Here is a 17,053-nt window from a genome sequence, read left to right as displayed (position 1 = left end):
AATTAATAATAACGTAAATACCACAATGAGTGCAACTTTAGGGCTGTTATTTACAAAAAAATTATGACATTGATGTCATAACTTTCTTGTGAATAACAGCCCTGATGATTCATCAAATATTTTTCTGGTGATTTGATTATAAAGCAAAGATTTTGCTTTGAATTACACGGTCTTCCAGTCGTAAATATAATCTCTGTCAAACTTAAATTTTAATTTTCAGCGTGCTCTTTAAAAGTTTATAAGAGATTTTGTGGAAATTTTTTTTGTGTTTCGAGTTGACTTGGATAACGAATGGCTTATAAGAATTCTCACAATTATTGTATTATTGACAATCATTGAAGGTTGTCAGCGATAGTCTGAAAGGTTGCGCTTCAATATTCAGTAATAAAATGTAAGTTTTTTTCCGGGGAAGCTATCGGTTATTCAAGTCAACTGGAAATACAAAAAAAAAAATCGTCAAAAAACCCCTCAAACTCCAAAAAAGCACGATGAAAATTTATTGACTTAGAAAGCTTACTTTCTTTACTTGATGATCCCCCAATAAATTTGCAATTTTCACTCAATATTTTTTTTGGAAAAATTAGATTTTCATATGAGGATAATAGAATAACCAAAGAAGTGTTTGCGGTAACTTGAAAAGCTTACCTCTCTTGCTTTATGATCCCTTAATAAATTTAAAGTTTTAATATTTTTTTTAACAAAATAAATATTATTTATAGAAAATATCAAGGAAACATAAAGGACAGAGATAAACTATAAATAAAATTAAATACCACCTTGCCTGTTCTATATTCCTGTTTGAAATGAAATTTTTATTTTTTTGATATTTTTTTTCAACAAATAAATTTTATTTTGAAAATATCAGGAAAACAGGAAAGACAGAAAGTGAACTATAAATTTTATAATATACCTCTTTGCTTGTTCTATGATCCTGTGAAAAAACAATATTTTCGTATCTTTATTATAACCATCTTATCATTACATATAATTGTTATTAATCACTTTCATGTTTAATTTTTATAATCAAAATAAATTAACCGCCGAAACAAGATATAAACAAACGTAGCAATCACACAACAACATGTAGCAACATGTCAATGTAAAAAAGAAAACAACAAAAGGGTAACTATTAACAAATGTTAAAAAATTTCGACCAATTAGATTACGAATAAAATGCGGTCAAGTGTCAATAAATCAATAAATTCAACAATAATAATTATTACAACAAATATTATTTTGTTCATATAATGATCCAACAATTATACATCTAGCAATCCCATTGTATCCCATTTTTGTAGTCTCTTGGTAACTCGTTTTAAAAAAACTGGATTTGTAACTCCCTTATCATCAATAGTACCATCATCAAGCATCATATCATCAATAGGTTTGGCATGTTCTTTATCAAGTGCCATAATTGGCAAACAAACACATGCTGCAAATAGACCATAAATTTCATATTTACTCATCATTCTATTCAACTCATCAGCTGTGGGTGGTGATGTTTTACAGCCAATTCGTTTCATTGTCATTGTTAAAACTTTAAAATATTCCTTCAATAATTTATCACGTTGGCTCAATGTTTCATCAGACAAACTTGAATTAAAAAAATAATTTAAATCAATTGCTGGTGATTTATAAACTGGTATTTGAAAATCAACCTAGAAATAAAAATTAAAAATTAATAATACAACTAAAAAAAATGATAATAATAATTTATAATTATGCTTACAAAAATTTGATTATCAACTTTATTGTTATCATCATAATGAAACATCATATTATTGACCCAACAATCACCATGATTAATAACATTAAATTCACTTTCATTTAGAGCAGTTCGTTCGGCAAATAAATCATAAAAATTATCCGATAGTTTCTTGAGTTTATTGCCATATTTTGGACCAAGTTCTGGCCATGATTCAACAGCAGTGGCAAAGGATTTCATAGCACCATTTAAAAATTGTTTCATTAATATTGAATTACATGGTTTAAAAAAAACTCCTTTTCCGTAAAAACTTTTTAAACTTGGATCCTATAAAATTGTTTTAATATAATCAAATCATTTGAATTTTTATTTTGTAAATATTTACCTGTTCAACAGCAGCAACAGAACTTGCATGAAATTTTGCTAAATTTTTAATAGCGAAAAGACTGTGTTGATAATCAAGACCAACTTTTCTATCAGCTAGCCGATAACCAGATACAGCTAAATCTTCAATAATTATTGCTGGTGGTTTATCCTGTCCATAAAGACATTTACCACATAATTTTGTATCACCAAGAAATTTTTGCATCTCAACAAGTGTTGACATTAACATTTTTATTTCTAAATTTACAACATCAATCTCATTTATCTATAAATAAAATAATAAAATATTATATTCAATTTAATTTTTAATTTAACAACTTACCATTTCTTTAAAAATTGGCGATTCAGTATGAGATATTTTGATGATTAACGAACGTTTTTCATGAATAATATTTGATAATTTTAATCTTGTAAATTCAACATTTACACGATAAACATCACTTGAATAATTATCACCTTTTTCTGATCCTGGTTTTGTTGATATTTTAATAACTTTAATTGAATCATCTTGTTCGGATTTTTTAAAAGCTTTTTCAATAAGTTCATTATTTAGCCAAGCTGGTTTTGTCATTTCTGCAGTCATCGTTAAAAAGTTTTTATTATTTTAATATTTATCAAGAGACAAGAATATTTTTATAACTACTCGTCAGTGTTTGCAAAATGATACTGGCAATATTGAGATGCGCGTTTGTGAATGGTCACTTTGTTCAATGCCAAAGCAATTTATATAAATAATTGCGTTATCAAGGTCTTAATAAATGATATATAAAAATGAATATTAAAAGAATAATAATAATCTTGATTGTATATCTAGTTGTCAGCTTCAATTCAATTCTTTTTATTTATTTATTTTTTTTTTCATTTTACACTTAATAATTTTTATAACTTTGTTCAACAAATATTGTACCAAGGTCTCATCAAGGTCGATTATTATACAGTTTGTCATGTAGCCAATAGAAGCGTATATTTTTTTTTTCATATATTTATTCAATTTTAACATTCATCTTTTTTTTTTTATTTAAATAACGATTAATGACGCGACAAATTTAAATAAAATAATTAATAAATAATTGTTGAGACATATAAATTGTTTTTTTTCTTTTCAACAAACAAACAAACAAACGTTTGTATTTATTTATTGATTATATACAGTATTTACGTTTTCAATTAATAAATGTTTTCTCTAATTTTTATTAAACAATATATTTGATAAATAAATTTATAATAAAAATAATAATAATATATTTATTATCTTATCTTTTATGAAATTTATAGTGATTTATTAAATCTAATAAAAGTTGATAATTATTATTAAAAATAAATTAATAAATTATTTTAAAAAGAAATTTAATGACTTCCCTGGTGGAAATTTTTGTCCAGAATTGCTCCGGATTATTCCGGAATCAGCTCCCCGAGTGGAAATTTAGTTAAGGTCCTGATCAGAAGCGGATCAGGAATCCTGTTCAGGAACGGATCAGAATGTAACGCTCTTTTTTAGGATTCTGATCAGAACCGGATCAGGAAACCTGGCCAGATTGTAGGGTTAGAGCCAGGATACCTGAACAGGAATCCTGTTCAGGAACGGATCAGAATGTAACGCTTTTTTTTAGGATTCTGATCAGAATCGGATCAGGAATGGAACGGATCAAGTAATTCTAAAAAAAAATTAATTTTTATTATTTGATGTCTTGTAAATCAGCTAACTAATTTACTATAGCAATGTTAATGATGAAACAGGTTGAATGATAAGATTTTATATACCTAACATAACTTAAATTACCTAACCACTAGCGGGACGCGAATTCGGATCGTTCAGATTACAACTACGGGCCTTAACACGCGCGGCCATGTCGTCTATCGATGATCGGATGTGATTTTTTGCTTTCATAAATTACATCAGCTAAAAAAAACTTAAATTAGAATTTGCGACGTAAATTTGACGTAAAAATAAAATATAACAATTCGTTAAATTGTCCCTTGTCATTTTGTTTTAGAATGAAAATTAAAATTAAATCCAAAAAATATTTTTCCTGATAATATTCTGGTCAGAATCTGTTCAGGAAACCTTATTCAGGATACGTTCAGGTTTCCTGTTCCTTTTTTGAACAGGAAAACTGAATAAAAAATATTAATTTATTTGATAAATTTTTCCTGATAGTATCCTGGTCAGAATCTGTTCAGAAAACCTTATTCAGGATACGTTCAGGTTTCCTGTTCCTTTCCTGAACAGGAAAACTGAATAAAAAAAATTAATTTATTTGATAAATTTTTCCTGATAATATCCTGGTCAGAATCTGTTCAGGAAACCTTATTCAGGATACGTCAAGGTTTCCTGTTCTTTTCCTGAACAGGATTGGATAAGGTTACCTGACTTAAGGAAATCGTAAGGTGTCCTGACCAGGTTCGGGTCAGGAATAAGTCAGGTTCCCTGAATAAGGAATCCTGATCTTTTTCTGATCAGGATTTGAGGTCAAATAGGGCATCCTGAAAATTTTTCCACTCGGGTCACTTCGAAAAAATTACGGAGTAATCCGGAGCTTTAATGGGCTAATTCCGGAGCGATACGGAGCTTTCCGAAATTATACGGAATATTTCCAGAATTTTACGGAGTTTTTCCGGAAATTATTTCCACCAGGGTTGTTTTATATTTTTGACGCTTTTGTTGTTGAAAAAAAGCGAAGCGACGTGAAAATTTTTCTTTGCGTTTTCTCCGTGATGAATTGATTCTTATACCAGTTATTCTTGTATTATTTTATAAATAATATATTACAAAAAAAAAATATGATGCAAAAGTGAAATCTAAAATCTAAAAATAACAGATTAAAATAAAAATACAAAAACAATTATTAATTAATAATTATTAAGAGAAAATTTTAGTATATTTATTTTAAATGAGCTATACAGCAAATTACAAGTTAAATTAAATGCAATAAAAAAATTGTTAATTGAGGGTCTACATGCAATAACCCGCTACGCGTTCGAAAAACCGTAAAAGTATTGTCCAACGGCAATGCCAGTAGCTAAAAAGAAGATCTAGGTAAGGAATTAATGTAGCTAAAAAAATTATGTGGTAAGCAACATTAATTCCTTAGCAACATCTTTTCCTCAACTACTGCTTTTCCTTGGTATTTTATTTATTTGTTTAATAATTAAAATTAATGCAATATTTTTTCAAAGAAATTTAAATGTCTGAGGACAAACATGACAGGGTAACCACGTGAAAATAAATCAAATTACAAAATAAAAATGTTTTGATTTATTTTCACGGGATAACCAGATAAATCCTGAAATATACACATGTGTATACACATATCTGCAGATATCGACATCAATATGAATTACCGCATCTTGTTGAATTTTTTTTTCTCGTTTTTTAATTTAACGTGACACGTAGAAATTTTCACGAGATACCCCGTGAAAACTACGACATTGTACTCAAGAAATAAACTCATCTTTTCAATGTACTATCCCGTGAATTCTTCGTTTTTCCCGATACATACTATCACGAGTTTGATACATACTATCACGAGAATATTAAGTTGTAGACGTTAGAGCGCTTTCTGGCGGTGTTACCCCGTGATTATAAAGTTATCTTCAATAATATTTCACGTTTTAATTCTCTCAGTGTATATAAAATGTATAAATATTAGACCGGTCAAAAAAAAAAAAAAATTCCGGGCTACCGGGTCAATCGAAAGAGGTCGACTTAAATAAGAAAACCTCAAAATATGAGCCTCCTATCTCAACTCTAAGTGGTTCCTCACGAATTTTCTTTTTTCCCATCTAATTAACATAGGAAATTTTTTTTTTTCACTTAAAAAATTATAACTAAAAAACTATTCTCTATATTTGAATTCTGTAAAAAGCAATCGAAAGATGATATTAAGACGCACAAAAAACATCAGTATGGTATCTGGTTTAAAACATTTTTGAAAAAGTTACAGTCGTTTAAAGCCTTGATAATTTTTGAATTTTTATGTTTTTCGTCCTTCAATCATCCAAACTCAAAGAATCCGAATGACCTTTAAAAATGATATCTTCTCCGTATATAAATATTGTCATGAGAGAGAAAGAAGGGCGTAAGAGCAATTTTTTAATTTTTTTTTCGATAAAAGTCAAAAGGGCGTAAAGTCAATTCTCCAATAAAAATGTTTCTTGGTTTAAGCTTTTCCCTTTTTTCAAAAAAAAAAAAATTTATTGGTATAATGGCATAAATAACATAGTCTGGCACTAGAGTAACGTTTAATTAACGAATTTTTTTTTTTTTTATTTATTATTCAAATTTATTCTGTAAAAATATATTATAATGTTGGATATTTTTTTCTATGCTGCTGAGCAACCTGAAGAACGCACTGTTGCTGCTCCGGATCTTTTGTGAGGGATTCATTAAAATCCTTTATCATAGCTACTCCACGTTCAGCTATATCGTTAACAACTTTTAATTGTGATAAGAATTCTTTGCCTTTAACAAAACCTTCATTTTTATTCCAAAACATTGGAGAGCATTTTAAAAAATCATGATCAAGATCGAATTGTTTAAATATAATCAAGGATTTACTAGTGACAAAATCACTAATATCTTTAGACTCAAATGATTTCAAATCTTGATCACTAATAGTCAAGCGTGGTCTATCAGTATCTATTGATTCAGTGTTTTTAACTGCTTCAACCATTTTTAGTTTTATTTCTATTGGTACATCGTCATCAAAAAAAGATAAGCCAGCCAGCTTTTCTGTTAAATACCAGAGATGTAGCTTGAATTTTGATAGAGCTATATCAGCTATAGCTTTGTTAGTGTTTTGATATTTTATCAAACGTTGAACTAAGGTCAAGTCATGTTGTGGAGCTTTTATCGCACTTGGTGCAATGAACCACGCCTGAATGTAAAAGGTAACAACAAATAAACAAAAATTACGAATACTATTCAGGTCACTTGTTTTTAGTTTGAACTCATCTCGTAAAAGATAAATTTTTAAACTATATATGGCTTTCGCCAACCACCTAGCATGGTGCATGGCGCCTGGTCGTGTAAAACATACACCTCGGGCCGGAACACGGTCCAAAAAAATTAAAGATAACTCCAATAGCTCTCTGTTGTCTTTTCGTGGTTGTGCGATCTATAAATAAAAAATAATTCAAGCATATAAAAGATGTAGCAAAATAAAATTTTATATGATGCTTCAATTCAAATATAAAATAATTGATTTAACTTTAAAAAAGTTATAAAAATCCCAACGAAATATTAAACACTTTAAATTATATATTACCACAAGTTGATGTAGTATGAATTCACGAATTTTCTCTATTTTCTTATCACTCAATTGATCAGTTACTAATTTATCTTGAAGTCCAGTTTTATAATTACGTTTATTTATTTCATTCCATTGTTGTTTGAACCTATTAAACATCGAAACGTTTGGACCATTGGTGACTGGACAGACAGTTTTAAATACCGCTGCAAGAATAATTTCAAAAATATGGTGACGGCATGCCAGATGCAGCAAATGTCGACCTAACCTCTTTTCCAATAACGTACAAGATCCATTGAGATGACCTATAAAACAGTAAAAACTTAATTACACTAAATTTTTAGTTATCTCCAAAAGTTGGACGAAGTCTTCATTAATACGTCTTGAATAGTAGTTAATTGTAGGTAAGTTAATAAGGGTTTGAATAGTAGTTCAAAGAATACTTGTAAAAAATAAAAATAAGAATTTCGGAGCAAAACTCATACTAATATTTCGAGTTATCTCTAAGAGTCGGACAAAGTCTCCTATAATGGGTCTTAAATTGTAGTTAATTGTAGTGGAAAGGGTTTCGATTGTAGTTAAAAAAATACTTGTGAAAATTAAAATAAAAATTTCGGAGCAAAACTCATATTAATATTTCTAGTTATCTCTTAGAGTCGGAAGAAGTCTCCTTTAATGCGTCTTGGATTGTAGTTAATTGTAGTTGAAAGGGTTTTGATTGTAGTTAAAAAAATACTTGTGAAATACTCCAAAATTTTTATTTTTCACAAGTAGCAACTATTCTAACTATTAAAACCCATTATAGGAACTTCGTCCACTTAGAGATATTTCAGCTTTTTAATTTAAGTATTCTTTGAACTACAATTCCACCTCAATTAACTGCAATTTAAGACGCGTCAAATGAGCTTACGTACAATGTTTTTGGACGACCAGTGGTTCTAGGTTCACGCCGGTGGAAAAAAATTACATCATTAGCAAGTTTATACCGTCGAAAAATTTTTAAATATACCTGTGTTTGAACTTGTTGTGTCGAAACACATAGCTTTGACTCGATCACAAAGTTTCCATTCTTGTAAAGTGTCAAGGATCGCTCTTACTTGGTTTTCTCCGGTACCTTGATCAATTTCGGGCACACCTAGCAATAGGTTTGTGTCAAATCCTGAGACGGCCACTGCTAATTTCTCAACAATTAATTGAGAGTTTTCAACTGATGGAAGTTGTTTACCATCCCAATGAACGACCAAGTGTTGTGGAAAACAAATTTCTTCTTTGATTTTTAGAGAAAGTTGATGTCGTACTTGTATTCGTTTCTGATGAATAGAACTACGACTCAAATTCAAACGGCTTGGATCCATACCGAGACTACTCGCTGCTGCAGATAAAATATGTACTGCATTTCTACTGCTAGTACGTGTTCTGTCAAGTGCAGCAACCAAGTCAGGAGTAATAATATCAATTTTTTTCATTGACAACTCTCCGGCATATTTTCTTTCATAATACGAATGGCCACTTCCTGGTGAGTTGGTAGTTGGTGGTGGGACATAAGTTTTATTGCTGGAATTAGTACGTTCACTAACAGTTTTTTCTGTAATTCAAGTATAGAAAACATCTTTATTTTTGAACTATCATAATGGAATAAATTATGTAGGATAAAATACAGAAAAGAACGTAAAAATCACAATATATTTATAAAAATTATAATTTATAAATTTGAAAAATGAAGTATTATTGGAAATTTTTTTTTTTTTTCTCATTTTATAGTTTAATCATCAAATAATATTTGAATTGTATATTTTGTGTGATAAGTAAAATTTTGACTGTACCTGAATTTAGTTCGCTGCTTTCTGCTTCCATTCGTTCATCAATATGTTCAACTGATTTACCTGAACTACTGCGAGGAATATGGGCACGACGATTTTGCCTTTGATCATTTAAGAAAATATTTTGTTCATCAGTCAAATTTTTCACTTCACTCTGAGCAATTATATCGAACAAATCATTAAGTTTGTATTGAAAATTATTTTCTTTTAATTTTTGTGCTTTTGAATTTGTTCGATATCGATTACGCTGTAGAGTTTGCCACATCTTATATAACTTGATTACATTAACAATAATATTTTTTTTTTGACGACTTGGAAGTTTAGACTGGTTCCATATCTTGACAACATCCATAACCACGTTACTAGCACATTCTTGAACTGTCAAGTTCTTTTCTTGATGCTGATAAAAAAAAACACTCAAGACATCCCGAGTACTTGGCAATTTACGCTTCGAAAATTTAGATTTCAACGGACCAACCAGATAAATTTTTTTCTGACTCATGTTAAATCACTAGTGAATTCTTTCAAGTAAGTACAAGAAAAAGCAAAGCAATTTGAGAAATTTTTGAGGTTAGAACACTGATATTATAATAAAAAACGATACAAATGACGCAACTAATAAAGAAAACCGATGGCACGATCAATAAGAGAAAATCCATTGATTTCCTATTGTTCAAAGTGCAAATTTACTATATTAATCATAAAACGTAATAAATCTCTGATGATAATGACAGCAGACAAACTATCAGATAAGATATTTATTTAATAGAAAAATAAATGCGTTGTTCTTTTTTCCTTTGTGATTTTACGGTTATTGGATAATTCTAATTACTGTTCATAACCAATCACAATTTAACGTTAATTTACTTCTGTTTGTATTCATCGTCGTCAGAGGGCTGAGGTCAATAACCTCACGGACTTTTATCAAAAAAAAAAATTAAAAAATTGCTCTTACGCCCTTCTTTCTCTCTCATGACAATATTTATATACGGAGAAGATATCATTTTTAAAGGTCATTCGGATTCTTTGAGTTTGGATGATTGAAGGACGAAAAACATAAAAATTCAAAAATTATCAAGGCTTTAAACGACTGTAACTTTTTCAAAAATGTTTTAAACCAGATACCATACGAATGTTTTTTGTGCGTCTTACTATCATCTTTCGATTGCTTTTTACAGAATTCAAATATAATGAATAGTTTTTTAGTTATAATTTTTTAAGTGAAAAAAAAAAATTTCCTATGTTAATTAGATGGGAAAAAAGAAAATTCGTGAGGAACCACTTAGAGTTGAGATAGGAGGCTCATATTTTGAGGTTTTCTTATTTAAGTCGACCTCTTTCGATTGACCCGGTAGCCCGGAATTTTTTTTTTTTTTTGACCGGTCTAATAAATATATATATAAACAAATGGATATATAAATAAATAATATTATGTATAATAATTTACTATTACGCCAAAATTTAATAAACAAAATCTACCATTTAAAAATAATAATAAATAAAAAATATGAAAATTTATAAATTATAATTGTTCCACAGGGTTCCCCACATCATATGATTATGATAATTATATAATTGATATTTACTAAAATTTTCAAAGGATTATTCAATAAATAAAAAAGTTATTGCAATAGGTATATGTTTATAATAATGAAAAATTTTGATAAAAAAAACATTTGTTTATTATTTTTTTTTAAACAATGATAATGATTTTTTAAAAAAAAGTCTAATGAAAGATAATTTTTATTTTTCATTGCTAAGATGTGAATATTTTTTTTTTTTTTTATTTAAGAAATTTAAAAATTCATATCACCCCTCTGCCGTTGGACAATACTTTTACGGTTTTTCGAACGCGTAGCGGGTTATTGCATGTAGACCCTCAATTATGTGTTTTAGTAGACTTTTGAGGCTTCAAAGACTTGTAGAGTTGCAATATCTAGTGAGTATTATGAACAGAAAAAATAAAAAATAAAAAATATTTGATGGTACGTATACATATAATTATATTTGTAGAGTATACATATAATTATATTTGTAGAGTATACAATAAAATTTGCTATAATTTAAGATTTTTTTAATAACTGCTACATATACTCATGGAAAATTAATAGAAATATAAGAGTTTTTTTTTTTATTTTTATTATATTCATGTGTTTTGATTTCTAGGTGGTTGTCAACAAGTTTAATTACAGAGAAACATTATTATTAATCACGTTCAATAAAGAAAAAAGAATTATTATCTGAAGAATATTATTTTTCAAACATCAATCGAAGAACTGATAAATATGAAAATATAGATTTAACAATATTTTTAAAATTAGACAAGTTCATGTTTTGCATTTTACCTGCTGTTAAATAAAATTCATATTGTGTATGTAAAATAATAAATGTCATATCTTTAATAATTTTCGGTGATAAATCATCCCAGCTGCTATTATAAATTACTGATTGTAAATTTTTAGCTCTATTTGTTAAATTTTCACCTGCATAACTATATAAAAATAATTGCAAAAATAAAATAAACATTCTCACCACCAAACCAAATTCTAATTTATTTTGAGAGAAATCGAATGACTGAAGCACTATAAATCCTAAAAAAAAATTAATTGATATTATTATTTAATTTTTTATTAATATTATTCGGATAAAAGTGCGTAGACAAGAAAAATAAATAAATTTACAAAATATATAGGTATATATAGATTAAGAAACTGATATTTGTTTATCTAAAGAATTCAAAAGTTTAATGCTTTTTCTTCATTCGTGTAAAATACACGTGCAATAGCAAAATGCTTTATGATAAATTTACTCACTTAATAAAATTACAAGTATACATTAATGTATATATTAGGGTGTTTTTTTTTTTTTCGATATTTTTTTTTCTCTTCACCCATCTTTATACAAGTTCATACAACTCTAAATCATGCCCAGAAAAAATTTGAACTCAATTGAAAAATATTTAGAGGTGGTTCAGGAGTCATTTGTTTTTTCCATTTGATTAACATGGGCTTAATACACTTCATTCACTATTTTGATCATGGAGGCTTTAATTTTCGACCGTTCAAGTTCACGTTGGTCTCATTTGATAGAGTATTAAATTCTATAGCATATAATATTCATAGTTTTGATCACTTACAATTAAAAAAAATAGTAAAATAATGCTTCAAAAAGGTAGTATTTACAATTTTTCTGAAAAACAAAATTGTAAATGATCAAAACTATGAATATTATATGCTATAAAATTCAATACTCTATGAAATAAGACCAACGCGAAGAACGAACGATAAATAATCAAGAAAAGTGTGCCATGTTAATCAAATAAACAATTCCACCTCTAAAATATTTAAACAATACCCATGAAAGATAAATTGAAAATGGGTTTTTTTATATATGTATGTATATGGGGCATTCTGAGTCACTTCAGCTGGTCATCTGCCTGACCCTCTCGGATTGAGTTGAAAATTTTTTTATATGTTGTTTTTGGCTTTTTATGCAGCCTGAATTTTTTTGAAAATTTTGTGACGTGTTTTAGCCGGTAAAGTAGAGTGTTTTAATGTTAATTCTCTTCTTTCATAAAAAAAGCCCCAAACTAAATGTTTATTAACAGTTAGCCGACAAGTAATGGGCCGACAAAAAAACAATGATTGTAGCTGATTGTACTTGGATTGTAGATGATTGTAATATATTTAGTTTTGTTTATTAACCCCCTCATTAATTTTAATTAATTAATGAATATTTGGAGTTGCCAGATAGCCGACAATTTATAATTTTCGAATGGCTGATATTTTTATAGTAATAAGATGCTTAATCGATAGCAAATCGTTTGTACATCATTATTTTTCGTTTGTCACTGTTCAATAATTTTTATTTTTTTAAATATTAATTAAAAACTATTGTACTATTCATCCCCCTGTTAATTAGAACTTGCGCATGCGTGAGTACACTGATAAAAAATGACGACCAAATGTCATTTTGGTGTTGGGCAATGTTGAGGATCAATAAAATGTGTACAATGATAAACAATAACATTTTTTAAATAATCAACAACTAAGTAAATATTTAATTATTATTATCTTATCAATTCATTATGATATATTTAATAATAAAAAAAAAAAAAAAATCAAACTCCAATATTTGTTATTTTTCATCACTGTAACCACGCAAGTACTAATGCATGAATAGTACAATAATTAATAAAATGAACAGGCAAACGGATCATTAAGCATCTTAATATATATCAGCCGCGAAAATGTCAGGCATAAATTTCAATTATGAGGTTGACAAACAAACTAAATATATTACAATCATCTACAAAGTCAATGTTTTATCGGTGTCGGCTAACTTTCAATAATTTTTCATAAAATAAGGTACTCAATTCACGTGTGTTCGATTAAAATCTAGAATGGGCCGAGACATTTTTATGCTTTTTTTTTTTTTTCAATTTTTTTTTTCAAAATATTTTGAAAAAAAAAAATTAAATTTTTAAATACAAAAAAATAAAAAAAAATTAAAACATATCTTGGTAAAATTTCATTTTCGGCATATTTTAAAACTGAAAAGTGGAAAATTTCACGAACATTTCGTTAAAAATTGAAATTTTTTACTTTTTAGTTCTAAAATACGCCGAAAATGAAATTTTACCAAGATATGTTTTAATTTTGTTTTATTTTTTTGTATTTAAAAATTTTGAAAAAAAAAAAAAAAAGCATATAAACGTCTCGGCCCACTCTAATTTTTAATTGAATATACGTGAATTGAGTACTTTATTTTATGGAAAAAATTTCATGTATTTAAATTGGGGCTTTTTTTATGAATTAAGCATTCACAACCCGGCTAAAATACGTCAAAAATTTCAGGCTGCATAAACAGCCAAAAACAACATATAAAAAAAATTTTCAACTCAATCCGTGAGGGTCAGGCAGATGACCAGCTGAAGTGACTCAGAATGCCCCATATGTATAAATCTTGTATGTATATGAATAAATTTATTTACGTGTGTTAATGTATTTTATTGAAAGAATTAATTATATAACTATTTACCACTAATGCAAATAAGAAATGTATTTCCCATAACTTCACAAAATATAATTTTATTACAAATTTTTTCAAAGTTTTTCAACATAATAAGAAGTTGATTATGTCGTATGACAAAATTTTTGACAATAAAACGTTGTTGTTGATAATTTTTATAGTTATTTATATTATCCATACTATTATATAAAATTTGAAATTGTCCGCAAATATGCATTGCAATGGTAAATAAAAAAACATCACTAGCAACAAAAGAAGTAACCAAAATACATAAGTCAATATAAAATATAACATAAAATCCAATATATAAATTCCATGACATGGTCATTGATATCCAACAAGGTGGACCAAGTGGAAAGTTTCTTGCTAAGATTGTATCATTATTGTATTCATTTAATACTTGAATGGTAGAAGGATAACGCATAATCACTGGGATCATTGCTCCATATGTTCCCAATACTTGAATTAACAATACAATTCTACCTATTTTTGCGTACTTAAGCATTATGTCATGCGATTTATTACTGATATTATAAAAGTAAAACCAATCATCAATTAAGAAATTTAAAATATCAGTGTAAAAAATTTTTTGAAACCATGGTAATGAATTTTTTAAAATTGCCAATAAACTGACTAATATAAATGTTAATGCGTCAACTAGTTCTTCACCACTTCCACAATTACCACTTACAATCAAATTTTTTATGAAAAAAATAACAATAAACATCTAATAAATTTTTTTTCAATAATAATTTTTTTATAAAATAAAACAATACGTATTAATAATATGTAATAAAATTCTTACCTGTGTAATATTCAGAATGCCAATTTTTATTTTCGATGATTTATTAAATTCATTTTTTGGCCAGTATCCCAAAAAACTTATTATTTTTCTTTGTAATCCAAATGCATATTCCGTGTTTTTGTTCCACTTAGTTGTAAAATTATCTACAGAATGTGTATTATGAGACGCCATAGATAAACAAATATATTTGTTGTTCTTATATCGAGTGACAAAAAAGTAATGCAAAATATTGTACACCTTTTATTTTGCTTTAGTCTTCATTTAATATTAATATCATCGAATATCGCATGCAACCATCTATAGACGTGGTGGTGCATAATAAATTTTTTTATTATGAATTATTAAATTTCCAGGAAAAAAAATAAAATACAAAGTTTTTTTCATGTTCTACGTATCTATACATAATATATAAGTATTGATTTAAAAAAATTTATATATTATTCATTTTACATCTATGGAAAAAAATAAAATATATAAAAAAATATCTTCACATGACTAGTATATATACTTACTCTATAGACGTTGTGTGTATAAATTTATAACATATCAAACTACTCTTTTTCCATCTTGTGTATACATATATTCTTTTTCAGTCTGTAATAATAATTATGTGTTATAAGTTACGGTAGACTTTCGAAGATCCGAAGACTTGAAGAGTTGAAATATCTATTGTGTATATTGTGAACAGAAAAAGAAAATGGAAAATATTTTATGGTACATACATATATATATATTTATTTATTATATCACACAAAATATTTGCTATAATTTCCCGAGATGAAAAATTTGTGGCTCTCATACGGCTCTCATGAACTTTGAGCGTCTCTTACAGGCTCTCTCACGCAGCTACACGTGTCTTCCAAGCATGAGATATACAAAATACTGTATACCTATATAGTATATTATACAGGATGTCTCGTAAGTCGCGCATGCCAGGTATACCACGAGATTGAACGTGAAATTTTAAATAGTACGTAAAGTTTTTTTGGCCCGCCGACGCCAGTCTTGCTTGCCACCTGCTTGACCAATGAGAATCGCGTCGTGAATTATTATCATTATGGCGTCTGAACCCACGTGTGTTTACGCGCCATGGATTGCATGCTTTTGTTTTCATTTTAATTTATTCACAAATTCGCCAGATAGAGCTAAATCATACTGCTAGATGAATCGCGCAGCTGCAAACACTCATACCATTGCACCTGGACACTTTGTTTTGAGGGATTTTAAATAATCACTTTATAATTTAAAATCTGCGCTAAGTCTTGATCCGTATTTGATTTATAGATCACATTTTACTCCTAAAATACTAATTGTCTATGTGATTATTCTATCAATGTGATCAATAAATAAATCACATAATGTGATCAAAAATATGATCTTTTCTAATTTAAAATCACATTGATGGTTTTTGATCACATTATGTGATTTATTTATTGATCACATTGATAGAATAATCACATAATGTGATCAAAAAAAATATAAAAGTATTTTTTTTTCAGGACTTATTATAAATTTTCCACTTGAAGAACTAATTGTTATATATTTTTTTTTTTTTCTGTCCTAACTAAGCCTCGAACCTCTGCCTAATCTAAACCTAACTAAACCTATACTTTAAAAGCCAGTGCGTTACCCCCGGAACCATCGCTCGTTAATGTATCACAGACAAAATTATGAAGCCCTTGTATCAAAAGTTTCATCACATCGTTTTTCGTTATTTTATTTCAGATGTCTTCTTGAAATATTTCATACATATCGTCGCATTAAAGGATAAGGGGCGTAAGTGCCAAAAACGTCAAAGAAAAGGGCGTAGTGTTTTACTCTTTGGTTTTAAAGCGCAGGGAAGGATAAAGGCGTGGCGACTTACGTTTTTCCATTATCATTTTGATAGAGTTGAAGGGCCACCAAATTGCTGATTACGTTCATAATTATCAATAAATAAATGATCGTCTGTTAAATAACTGCTCTTGAATAAATTCGAAAATAAAATTGAAATACGCCCTTCATCTTTTATCAAAATTATTTTGATAACGGGAAAAGACATAAATCCTGGACATACGCC

General features: G+C 28.0%; 2 protein-coding genes across 2 annotated transcripts; both read right to left on the bottom strand.

Annotated features, from left to right (window-relative positions):
- Positions 1 to 552: 552 nt before the first annotated feature.
- Positions 553 to 2,813, bottom strand: LOC122847702. The gene is made up of 4 exons (XM_044145526.1): positions 2,412 to 2,813; positions 2,091 to 2,354; positions 1,730 to 2,032; positions 553 to 1,658 (listed from the first exon to the last, which is right to left on the bottom strand). The coding sequence occupies exons 1-4, from the start codon at positions 2,670 to 2,672 to the stop codon at positions 1,260 to 1,262; spliced, it is 1,227 nt and encodes a 408-aa protein (XP_044001461.1). The 5' UTR covers positions 2,673 to 2,813; the 3' UTR covers positions 553 to 1,259.
- Positions 2,814 to 11,408: 8,595 nt separating this feature from the next.
- Positions 11,409 to 15,178, bottom strand: LOC122847701 (odorant receptor 13a-like). Its single transcript, XM_044145525.1, has 3 exons — positions 14,995 to 15,178; positions 14,199 to 14,916; positions 11,409 to 11,749 (listed from the first exon to the last, which is right to left on the bottom strand). Exons 1-3 carry the CDS (start codon positions 15,163 to 15,165, stop codon positions 11,409 to 11,411), a joined length of 1,230 nt encoding a protein of 409 aa, XP_044001460.1. The 5' UTR covers positions 15,166 to 15,178.
- Between the last annotated feature and the right edge of the window lie 1,875 nt (positions 15,179 to 17,053).

This window comes from Aphidius gifuensis, linkage group LG1 (assembly GCF_014905175.1).
Source record: "Aphidius gifuensis isolate YNYX2018 linkage group LG1, ASM1490517v1, whole genome shotgun sequence".
Lineage (NCBI taxonomy): Eukaryota > Metazoa > Arthropoda > Insecta > Hymenoptera > Braconidae > Aphidius > Aphidius gifuensis.
Note: the sequence above shows the minus strand (reverse complement) of the source record. Positions and strands in the feature narration are given on the sequence as shown.